General features: G+C 34.7%; 1 protein-coding gene across 4 annotated transcripts in view; it reads left to right on the top strand.

Annotated features, from left to right (window-relative positions):
* The window catches only part of UBN2 (ubinuclein 2), an 87694-nt gene that overhangs the window by 41054 nt on the left and 34293 nt on the right, over positions 1 to 12347 (top strand). For 3 of the 4 annotated variants that reach the window (XM_032642839.1, XM_032642837.1, XM_032642836.1), the window contains exons 8-13: positions 2654 to 2783; positions 5429 to 5547; positions 6055 to 6168; positions 6751 to 6894; positions 7618 to 7668; positions 9999 to 10041. In XM_032642839.1, coding sequence (XP_032498730.1) covers positions 2654 to 2783; positions 5429 to 5547; positions 6055 to 6168; positions 6751 to 6894; positions 7618 to 7668; positions 9999 to 10041 — 601 coding nt within the window. The remainder of the gene's footprint in view (positions 1 to 2653; positions 2784 to 5428; positions 5548 to 6054; positions 6169 to 6750; positions 6895 to 7617; positions 7669 to 9998; positions 10042 to 12347) is intronic. The other variant, XM_032642838.1, reaches the window with a different exon arrangement.

Raw genomic sequence — 12347 nt, 5'->3', positions numbered from 1 at the left:
GATTCAATAAACAGTGTAACCATTACTCATCAGAGCTGTCCCAGATTCCAAAATCTGGGATCTGACTAGCTCCTTTTTTTTTTTTTTTTTACCTAAGAGCCCTAAGTTTTCTAGATCAGGTCTTTTTCCTGTGACTGAGACAGTCCTTTTTTATTTTACTCTTCTGTAAGGGGACAACTCTTTCTCTTCTGAGAGAATCAAAAAATCATCCTTGGGATATAACATCTCAAAGAAGCATCTCTGTTAATTCCTGCCATGTCTGTCTTAAAACGAATCTTCTAGTTTTCTTGGAGCTCATCTGCTTTTTATTTCACTGAGAGTGTGCCTCTAATTCTACAAGCCCTAGTGTTCAGAGTTGAATTTTTTTCCCTTTTAGTGACTACTTTCTTACGCCCCCTTGTCGTCTTTTTTTTTTTTTTGCATTACGTGGGCCTCTCACTGTTGTGGCCTCTCCCGTTGTGGAGCACAGGCTCTGGACGCGCAGGCTCAATGGCCATGGCTCACGGGCCCAGCTGCTCCGCGGCATGTGGGATCTTCCCGGACCAGGGCACGAACCCGTGTCCCCTGCATCGGCAGGCGGACTCTCAACCACTGCACCACCAGGGAAGCCCCCCTTGTCTTCTTTTTCCACTTTCCTGAATAGACATCCCCTATTTCTCTGGACTGAGTTGATTGTCTAAGGGCATATGAGACATGATTATTTGGGTTAGTAATTCCCATGAATTTATTCAGGTATATTTTATTGTCCCCATATACTAAAACATTAGAATTCTTAGAAAAAAAATATTAAAGTATATGTGTGAGGGATGTGTACTTAAACTCTCTCAGATATGAATTTGTATATATTTGGGATAGACCAGTATAGTCAGTAACCTCTAGGGTTAATACATTTCTCTAATTTTTACCTAATATTATAGGCTTAGGAGCAGGGAGTCAGCACTTCCTGTTTCTGAGTTAACCCCTGTTTGGAAAGTACTAATTTTTATAAGTAGGTCATTGAGTCAGTCTGTTCTTACTTGGAATCTCTTACTACTTGGAGTTTCTATTTTATTTTCAGCTTTAACTAAGCTTTTATAATGGGGCAAGCCTAGAATGCCTCCTACCCAGAGTCTTGACTTTTAATAAAGAACTAACCACAATATGTAACCAAGTGTTTGTACACAGAACTCATGACCGGAATGATTGTCTTCCATATGAACCTCTGATTTGACCCTCTGGCTCTAATAGGCCTTAACGTTCTTTTTATTTATCCTTTTGTTGTATTTGGCTTCTCTAATACCAAGAATTTTCAGCTGTCAGTTCTAAGGAGTATAGTTTTCCACATTTCATTGTTTCTGAAATTGCAGTGTATATTATAAGTATTGGATACATTTGATCTGGCACGGTTTCTTTCCTTCCCCAAAAGCTGTTAATTGAATCTTTGCATGCACCTTATATTTGTGAAAATATTTACGTTTGTTTGCACCTTCTTCTATAGTAAAACATGATGATTTGGACATAGTTTATTGCCAAGGGCCCCAGTTTGGTCTTGACCTTCAAATTAACATCTGTTCTCATCTTTCTACAGTAGCAACTGCCAGATATACTGTCTTCCATCTGGAAGACACCTCAGTTGTTTATAGTAGGCTTGTCTTGCTGAGAATATGGTGGCTATTACAAACTCTTCCCTTTTTTTTTTTGAAGTAACTGTTTGGTTAAATACCCTTTTAGCAGGAACTGGAGAACTGGAATAAATTGAACAAACTATTAAATATCTAGTTCAGTGGAGGCACAATAAGGAAAACAAAGAAGGATAAAACAGTCTGTGCGTGTGGCCAGGAGGGCTTTACCTCTTCTGAATCTGTAATTTTTTCAAACACCTTTAAGGAAAAAATACTCTAAAAATTCACTGAAACTGTGACTCTAGTATAGCAGTTGCAGGGTGGTGAGGGGAAGTATGATGTCTCTTTGAGGAAGTGAGTTTTTGGTTAATAATGGAGTTCCTGTGCTTTACCCAAAAATGTAGACTTTGCCCCTGTCATCAAAAAATTATTTGGACGGGGTGGGGAAAAAATTAGGAGTTTAGGTTTTTTGTGGGGTTTTTTGGCTGCATTGTGCAGCTTGCAGGATCTTAGTTCCCCGACCAAGGATCGAACCCATGCCCCCTGCAGTGGAAGCGTGGAGTCCTAACCACTGGACCACCAGGGAATTCCCAGGAGTTTAGGATACACACTACTATATATAAAATAGATAAACAACAAGGACCTACTATATAGCACAGGGGACTATATTAAATATCTCATAATAACCTATAATGGAAAAGAATCTGAAAAAGTAATTTTATATATATATATAACTGAAACACTTTCCTGTATATGTGAAACTAACACAGTATTGTAAATCAAGTATACCTCAATTAAAAAAAAAAAGAAGAAAGCAAAAAAAATTATTTGCCATCTTGTTGGGGTTGTAAATTCTACTCTTAAACTAGATTCATTGAAATTTTTTATAGCATTACGATTTATGGTTTTGTGTTTTTTTTTCCTTGAAAAATACTGTCTAGGAAATCATGGAAAGGTAAAAGGAGAAAAAAATCACTGCCTCTGCCTCCTTGTTTGTTTGTTACTACCTAAAAGAAATTCTGTACTACTTATTTGTTGTTGTTTTTGGTCAGCATTGAGTTACAGCTGCAGGAACTAGGCCCTGTCATTCGTAGCAGTGTCTACTCCCACCTTGAAGCTTTTGTGCCATGCAATAAAGAAACACTGGTAAAACGTCTAAAGAAGTTACATCTCAATGTCCAGGTAAGAGGAGGAACAATAATACCTGCTTCTGGGGTTTTATAACCTGAAAGGAGACTGATTTCTGTTTGCTGCTTTTGCATACTAATTGCTTTATAATTGTATTGTACATATTTAGTAACCATAGGATGTTCTTTAGTAACCATAGCATGTTGGATCCCCTGGGAAAAAATTGCTTTTCATCAATTGAGAGGTTTAGATGAGACATAATGTTTTCTAATGCTTCTTGGACTAGGTAAATTAACCTCAGTTCCACAACTGACACAACTTGGCCCTCAACAAATAATCTGACATACATATAATTCAATTTTCTTATTCCTGAAATGGACCTATACAGATATGCTCACACTGACATAAAGACCAATGGAAAGAATCACAGGGTTGCACTTAAACTTAAAGATTACTTAAAGATTATCTAGTGTAATCATCCATGTTCTGCTAGATTCTTCTCGACTACAGTGCCTCTAAGTAATTGTGCAAGTTTGCATGCTTCCAGTGATCAGAAACTTATTTCATTACAATATCAGGAAGTTCTTGCATATGTTGAGTCAAATCCAAGTGCTTTCCATCCCATTGGTCCTAATTCTCCTTTTGCGTTTATTCACAAATATGTCCCCTTCTTTACTTCATATAAAATGGGCTTCAGTACCTTCACTGTCCTGATTACTCTTCCTTTAATGATTTGTTTGACTATGTATTTTAAAAATATTTACAACTTGCAAGTTACAGAAAAAATAACTTGGATGCAGTTTAAGATAAAAAAAAGAACACTTTTTTCTATGAATAAAGGTATTTCCTGGAATTAAGGGCAAGAATGCAACCAGGAAGGAATGGGAACTGATAATCTGAATTAACTCTGTTTCTCTTTACCTCTCTCGCCCTATCTCACTTTTATCCTTTTATGTGCATCTGCAGATAAGTTTTCTTTATTTCCAAGGTTTTATATTACAGAAAAGCTACACACAGAGATTGACTGTAGATTTCTCATCCCAATCCATATTCTTGGGGTGAAAACTCTGGTTGTATTATTTTGAGTCAGTCTAAACTTTCCTGGTCGGGAGGTTAGAGTCACAAAGCACAGCATGGTAGAAATAGGGGACTGAGTGCGGTGCTCTGGATCACCGCAGTGGGTGTGATCTGACAGGCATAGAATTCTTTGTTAAAGGTGCTATACTTCTATTAATAAAACAGTTCTTTTGAATTGAGAAACTGTAGTTCTTTCTCAATTCAAAGCAGGTTAATGAACAAATGAAATTTATTTGAGGTCTCAGATTTTGTGTCTATACCTGGACATTGACTATGGAATGTTGACTATGGAAGAAAGACATTTATCTAACCCTTGCTTTTCTTTATATGGTATAATCATGTACCTTTGTATCCCTAAACATTATATTGTCTGGTTTGACATGTTTTTGAGCTTCATATAAATGGAGTAATAGTGTCTGTTTTCTTACGCAGCTTGCTTTTTTACACTCACCATTATGCATCTCAGATTTATCTGTCTTTACATGCAGGGGAACTCCATTTATACTGCTGTGTGTACAGTATTCCATTGTATGAATATATCTCAGTTATTCATTTTACTGTTGATGTATATTTGGATTGTTCCCAGGCAGATAGTCTCAGCTATGTAATTCTTAAGATGAGATCACCCAGAAACCATGATACTGGATCTTCCAGTTTTTTAAATGGGATTTTATAGCAGACACTGTCATATGTGCAATAATATTTATTAATTGGTATGCATGAAATAAGTAAAATGCTTGTTAGTAATATTTGTATTTTGTTTTTATTAATAAAATTAATGTTATTAATAAAATGTTTTAATTTGTAAAACACACCTGCCATAACATGATAATTGCATTCCTAAAAATCTTCTCCTTACCAAAAATCACATTTTAAACACAGTTGTGTCAGTAAGAAAAGCAAAGTCTAATATTTCTGCACCTATGACAGTAATAAGAGTATGTCCTAAATAGCTACATATATATTTTGTTACTTGCAAGATGAAATAAATAAATTGACTGATTAAAGCTGTCAGATACAAACCTACTTTTCTTTTTGCCCTGAACTGACATGAATGAGTCTCCCATTGTCCTCTTTCACTTTGGCCTTGACCTTGCATTTTTGCTTACAACTTAAGTCACCGTTACTAACAATAAACAAGGAAACAGGATGCCAACATTCTGTTGGTAGTCACCAAACCAAATTGTGCATTCCAGTCCTCCAAAGCAGGATCTCTTCTTGTGGTACTAGTTCCCCATCATAATGGGGATTAACTGGTAGCCGTCTGCACAGTGTAGATTTTGTTCTCTATTTAATCATTTTATTACAGTTAAAGTGTCCATATAATTTACTGGAGTATTTTTAAGAGTGTAATTGAGCACTGTTAATAATTATGCTGAGGCAACAGGCAAAAACTGGGACTCTGCTTGGCTTTCTGGGAAGTAGGGTTATCCTAATTTTATTATATACAGTGTGCATTATGAAAAGTCAGCATTTTAGAAGAAATGTCCATATTTGAATATGCTAACATTTCAAATGTGTGATCAATATCTAAAACCCAAATTTCATCTTCTGAGGATCTGCTTGCAAAATAAGTTTTGTAAATATGTTTGAAAAAACTTTCAGTGTTTTTTTTCCCTCAGGATGATCGTTTAAGAGAACCTCTGCAAAAACTGAAACTGGCTGTTAGCAATGTCATGCCTGAACAGCTATTTAAATACCAGGAGGACTGCCAGGCTCGTAATCAAGCTAAGTGTGCCAAGTATGTACCTCTTCTATTTGGACTGGCTTTTGCATTTGAGAAATACTTGTAGCTGTTAGAGATTGGTCTTAAGTGGACTTCATCACCAAGTAGAAATCCACATAAACCACTGAAGTGGTATAATTGAATATATTTACTAAATGGCAAGTCACTGCCCACTCAACTGCTTTGGTGTGAAAGGCAAAAGGTCTTTTGATTTAGTGTATGGATGTGATCAAAGCTAGAGCTGACACTGGTCAGACATTTCACATGTTGACCTACTTGACTGGTTGAAGTTGGATACAAAAGATAAGTGTTCATGCCTTTATATTAGAGTTTGAAGACCTTATTTACTAGAGCGCTTTATAATGCACTTCAACTTCAAAGTATTATGTGGAAAGGTAGACTCCTCATTTACCCTGTCTTTTGAGTTAACATTCAATTAAGCAATTCAACAAGTATCTAAGGAGCATATTATAGGCAGTGTTGGGTTGAAACTTTGCTTCATAAAATAGTTTTCATTTTTAGGTTTCAAACAGATGAAGAACGAGAAAAAAATGGATCTGAGGAAGATGATGATGAGAAACCAGGGAAACGTGTCATAGGACCAAGGAAGAAATTCCACTGGGATGACACCATTAGGTAAGATTTAACCAAAACCTTCACTTTTAACCAAATAGCTGATGCAGAAGTAAGGTTTCTCATAAAAAGAATCGATGGTAAATGGAAAACTAGATAGAAGCAACCAAAAGTTAGTGTGTAGGAAACATTTATTCAAGAGAAAATTAATTTGGTTCTAATATCCTTAGAGTTCTATCACTTTTATTTACCTATAGTACTTTTTATAAGTTAATCTTATTATTGAGTAAGTCATACTGGTTTCAGAGGTGAAGTACTAAATATATTTATATAACCAGTCATCTTTCTTACCAGTATTTCTGTACTCCAAGTGGAGGGTTTAGTTGTAGGACTATCCCTTTTAATCTTTGGTGCCTGGATTAAAGGTATCAAAGGAAATTATCTCATATTGGAAATTTGGCTATAGTACACCAAATGATATATGTTAGAAATTATCTATCTTCATGTCATCTTCTGAATTCTTCAGATAATAGTCTTTATTATTGCTGTCAGATTTGTGTGCTTTTAAAAAATCTGTTTCAAGCTTAATTTTCTACAATTTTGCAGTCAGATTTATATATAAATATATATTTTTAATCTGTTTAGAACTTTGTTATGTAACCTTGTTGAGATCAAATTGGGATGCTATGAGTTAGAGCCAAATAAAAGCCAGTCTGCTGAGGATTATCTTAAATCCTTTATGGAGACAGAGGTGAAACCATTGTGGCCTAAGGGCTGGATGCAGGCAAGGTAAGAAATATGACATCCTAGATTTTATTTTACTTTTTTATTGCTGTTATTAAAGACATATACACACACATATGACATTCATTTTCCTAAGAACCTAGTGTGTTTAACATTCTTTACAGTCATCTCAGATGATGTCTGCTGTGAAAGCTTCACTCACTTAAAAGACAAAACAGTTAGTCACATGGACATAGAGATACACATAAAGGTGATTTTTTTTTTTTTTAACCGACCACTTTTTCTTTTTTGCACGTGAATTTCCTAATAAGAGAAAAGGGGAGGGGGGAAGAAAGTTTTGAACTTTGGAAGGGGAACTTTATATGGGTATCATGAAGATAAGTGAGTACAAGATTTAGAGTGTAGAAAAAGAGGCACAGCCTTAGTGCTATTGAAAATAGTCAATGTAGAGTGGTATCTCTAAAACTAAGTGTAGCCCAGTTTAAAGAGTTAAGTAAAGAATGTTAAAATTAATAGACTTGGCTGTCTCAACCTGTCATCCTGAAGTATTCATCTTAAATCAACAGAAATCTGTTAAAAGATTTAAATAAAGAGGTAATATAACATTTCCCATAAAATAGATTATTGAATTTACTGTACCATTATAAGTCTTTATTTGGTAAAAAAGCAAATAGTAGCCTATTGAATATTAAATGATTAAAATGACAAAGTGATTATCATGTTATTATCTGCTGTGGAAAAATAATTGTGTCCTTTTAATTTTTCCAGAATGCTTTTTAAGGAAAGTCGGAGTGTACATAATCATCTTACTTCTGCTCCGTGAGTAAATGCAGACTCCAGATTTCTTCATTTATATTTATTCACATTATGATATTTAGTAAACAAAAATACCATTTATTAAATGCTAGGTAAAATAGAACTTAAACATACATTTATACAATCTCTGTCTTACCACTGCTTTTTTGTTTTTAAAAATTGTTTAAACTGTTGACTCTGTAGACCTCAGGACATATTTATCTATTAAAGAACTTCTCAGGCTAGCCTCTAAAAACTTGAATCCATAATGTAACATATTGGCCTGAGATCTGGTAGTGAGAAACCATGTAAACAGGAAGGCTCTGGTGGTTTCCTTTGTTCCTGGAGGATCTGCCCTCCAGTTGTTTTGTATACTTTTTTCTTTCCCTCTTAACGACCATCTACAAAGGTAATCTGTTATCCTCATGCTTTCCAAGACAGTTCTGTATATATCCTACTTAGCCTTGCCTTGCAGTGTTTTATTCTACAAAATTAACATACTCTTCATGTCCTTCCCTCTGTCCAAAACTGAATCTTTCATTAGTGATAATTACTAAATAATTAATTTAGAATTAATTAGTGAAAAGGCAAGGGTCTCTAGTGAAAAGGCAAGTTTTTTCTGTGGTTACATTTTTGGGTGAATACTGGTTAATTTGACAAGGATTTTATTTTTACCTACAACTTAAGGTCTCTAGTGAAAAGGCAAGTTTTTTCTGTGGTTACATTTTTGGGTGAATACTGGTTAATTTGACAAGGATTTTATTTTTACCTACAACTTAAGGCTACTTCTCTATTGCCTAGAAGTGTAGTATTAAGGGTTAATAAAATATAAAATTAGCAAGTCACTGAGAATTTACTGAGCACTCTAGTTCAGTATTCCACTAAGAAATCTGGTTAACATCTGGATAATGTTACAAAATTCCCCCTCTCCTTGTATACAGCTGTAGTAGGTGGAATTTTTTTTTTTTTTTTTTTTTTTGCAATACGCGGGCCTCTCGCTGTTGGGGCCTCTCCCGTTGCGGAGCACAGGCTCTGGACGCGCAGGCTCAGCGGCCATGGCTCACGGGCCTAGCCGTTCCGCGGCATGTGGGATCTTCCCAGACGGGGGCATGAACCCGTGTCCCCTGCATCGGCAGGCGGACTCTCAACCACTGCGCCACCAGGGAAGCCCCCTGTAGGTGGAATTTTTTACAGCTTTTAGGAAGGACACTTTGTTAGTATACCATCAGAGATGCATTGAGTTGGTGTGGTTTTCAGATCTTGCTAGTTTTGTTGTTTTGGGTATAAATTTGGAGTAGTTTTGTTTCATACATTATAGGTTTACTTTGTTGCAGGTGGTTTAGATACCCCAGGGTGGGGGGTATGTATATTTTTTATGCCTTTATATGTATTTGTGTCAATAATATTTCAGGCCTTTAATTTCCCTATAGTTCTAAAATCACGTTACAATTCAAGTATAAATAATTCATTCCTTTAATTCTAAAGCAAGTGTTTACATAGATCCTTTACCTCAGTTTTTTTTTTCTTTTTTAGTAGCCTCATTATTATGGCTTTATGTTTCGTTTTCTATCAGAAAGTAGGAATCTGTTTGATAATATGGGCCTGAAAGTCATGAATATTACTGTTGCCTTAACGAAGTTGTAGATTGTAATCAAGATACCTGTTAATTTAATTGATGGCATTTTAACTTAGTGAAGTCGAAATGTTCTGACATGTGAGGTATTTTAGCTTTTCAACCCTTTTTTAATCTTCAAACATTTTCCACACTGGTTCCCAAAGGTTCCAAGGATCCATGGTATTTTTATTGCCTTTTTTCTGTCATTTTGAAATTTTTTATCTAAATTATTATGTTAAAAATAATTTTCTTTAAAAACTTGAGGATTTTTTGTTTTGTTTTTTAAACAGTATCTCATTTACAACCTCTTAGCATGGTTTAATTTGAGTTTAAAGTTCCTTGAAAAAAAAAAAAAAGTTCCTTGAAGCTCTTATTCTATAAATAATTACAAATTCTTACCAATTCTTTAAAATAAGTCTCCTTAGGCAGCTTTGTTAGCCTGTTTTGAGTTATTTTAAATTTTTTTTTTGAGTATTTACATTTAAATTTTTAAAAAACTATCATCCACATTTCACATTTTACTAATGGTTTGGCCTTTATTCTAGTTAATTGAAATTGGGGAACATGTTGCTGTATATTCACATATAAACTGAGCACTTACATAACTTATATATAGTTCCTTCAGAGAACTTCCCAAATAGAAGAAATTATTTACCCATATAATTATAAGATTATATGTTACAATTTCCTAATGAGTGATTTAACTGCTCCTGAAATAGACTCCTTTTTAATCTTTTAGGGCAAAGAAAAAGGTGATTCCTGCACCTAAACCCAAAGTGAAGGTAAGTAATGAACCAAATCTTTAATTAGTGATAATTGGTGACTGTTGAAATACATCCTTATGATGAAAAGGTTATGTGGTATTTCACATGTATTTTAGGTACCATACTCTTAAGATGGGTGTTTTCAAACATTGTAAAAATCCTAAAACCATTGTATTTGGGAGAAGAGATGACTTTGTGGCAGTGGGAAATTTGTATACATTAGTTAAATTGTAAGGCTTATTACTACTTAGAAATGTTGAATAAAATATGACAAATATCTCTCAGAAGCATCGCTGAGGTTGCACATATAATAAATATGTAAGAGAAATTCCTAAGGCTCAGAACAAAGAAGAAGCTGCCAGAGTGTTAATCTGTCACTGAAACTTTAGTTGCCTTTAGGTGCCTTTGCTGATTTCTATCACCTTCTCAGAGCACAGCAGATAAGATTTTCTTAGACTTAAATAGGTTGGAAATTGGAATGAAACTCTCCATAAACCTGGGACTCTCAAAGGATAACATTGTTAGTAAAAGAAAGAACTGGAAAAGAAATCCATTCACCAGCGGAAAGACTAAGAAATTTGTGTATCTTGGCCTGGGTTCTGGATTAGGAGAAGAAATCCTCCCTGAAATTTTTCTCTGGATTAGGAGTTTAATTTACACAACCTGCATGAACTGGGAAAACCTCAAGCTATGAAAATAACTTAAAGTTGTTAGATTAGTATTAACCCAGGGCACTGGCAAATCACATTCACTCTTTAATAATGTACCTTCCTCCCAGGCCTCAAAGGCTTATCACATATATACTGTGTCAAACATGAGTTTACAATCTGAAAATACAGAATACGTGAGGAAATAAGTTACTGTGAGTGAGTCAGCGGAAACAGCCAACAGAATTAGATCCCTAAGAAGGGCAAGTGATGGATTTATTAGATTTAGAACATAAAGTAACTTAAGTTTTTTAATATTTAAAAAAGTAGAAGGGGGGACAAAAGATATCCGATCAAAGTAGACAAAGCAGAGTTGAACCAAGCATAACCTCTAGAAGTGAAAACTATAATCATTTGAAATTAAAATTATAATGAAAGCCCACAACTTGTAGGCTTTAGACTTTTCCCATAGCCTTCATCTCTTTGAATAGAGTTTCTTTGCTTGTGAGATTAGGGCCAGAAGGTCAACATTTGCTACTTCTTAATTTATTGTATTAGAGGCTCTTTGAACACAGATTAAATAGTCTTTTTCTTAGTTAACCTGCTTTGTCTTCTAATCCAAATAATATGGAGCCAGTATTTCATTAAATCTATTGACTTCATGCTTTGTTTTGACATTTGACTTTATTTTTAAACTCCTAATACCCACCATAAAGGGTTGGTTAAATTTTGATACATCTATTTAAACATATGGTTAATTTACCAGAATTCTAATAATGGGTGTGCTGGGATGGTACAGGGGAATTATGTTTTGTTCCTTTCTTTGTGATTAAATTACCCTTTCCTTTTCCCCAAATGGAAAAACTGTATTGCAGATATGGTTTTTTCCTGCCCTGCTGACCTTTAAATACCTATTTCAGTTATAAAGGTAATATAAGGAAATGCTTGCAGGAGAAAATGCAAACAATACAGAAAAATAAGAAGGAGGAAAGTAAAAGTATCCAGAAATTTCTGCTCACACAGAATAAAAAGCTCCTAACTTTCTGGTACACATCTGCCCTCCCTTCTTCTGGCTGTCTGTCCCTGCCTCCCTTCCTTCTTTCCTTCCACCCATTCATCCATCCATCTAACCATCTATCCATCTGCCCATCCAGTCATTCATTTATCCAGATTGAATTAAGATTTTATATAAATGGAATAACCTGCTTTTTCGGCTCAAATATATATCCTGAACAATTTACCAATATAAATCTACACAGTACTCTCTTGGCTGGATTTACTGTTATTTTTGTAAAGAAAAAAATATTAAAGAAAAATTAAAAGAAAGTTACTTAAAATGGCAATTTTATACTGGTAACACTCCCAGTATTATTTTGATACACTCCTCCACTCTCAGTTTCTGTACTTTTTATAGTAATGCAGCTTTCACTAATCATGTGATTGGTTGGCATGTCAGTGCAGTCATGTCTCATCTGCATTAGCTGTTCATCTTAGCAGACAATTTTGATCTTAATGTAGTTACGCTACAGACTTTTAAAAGGTATTGAGGTTTTCAATCACGGCTTTTTAGAATAGAAGTTTAGAGAAATTGCTAAGAAAGAGTGTAGTGGCATTCTTAACAGAAATAAGAATTTATTATTCTTATTTACTCTAATGCCTTAGAAAGTAGGTGGTAAA

The sequence above is a fragment of the Phocoena sinus genome, chromosome 9, assembly GCF_008692025.1.
Source record: "Phocoena sinus isolate mPhoSin1 chromosome 9, mPhoSin1.pri, whole genome shotgun sequence".
NCBI lineage: Eukaryota > Metazoa > Chordata > Mammalia > Artiodactyla > Phocoenidae > Phocoena > Phocoena sinus.
This window is presented reverse-complemented; position numbering and strand designations above follow the sequence as displayed.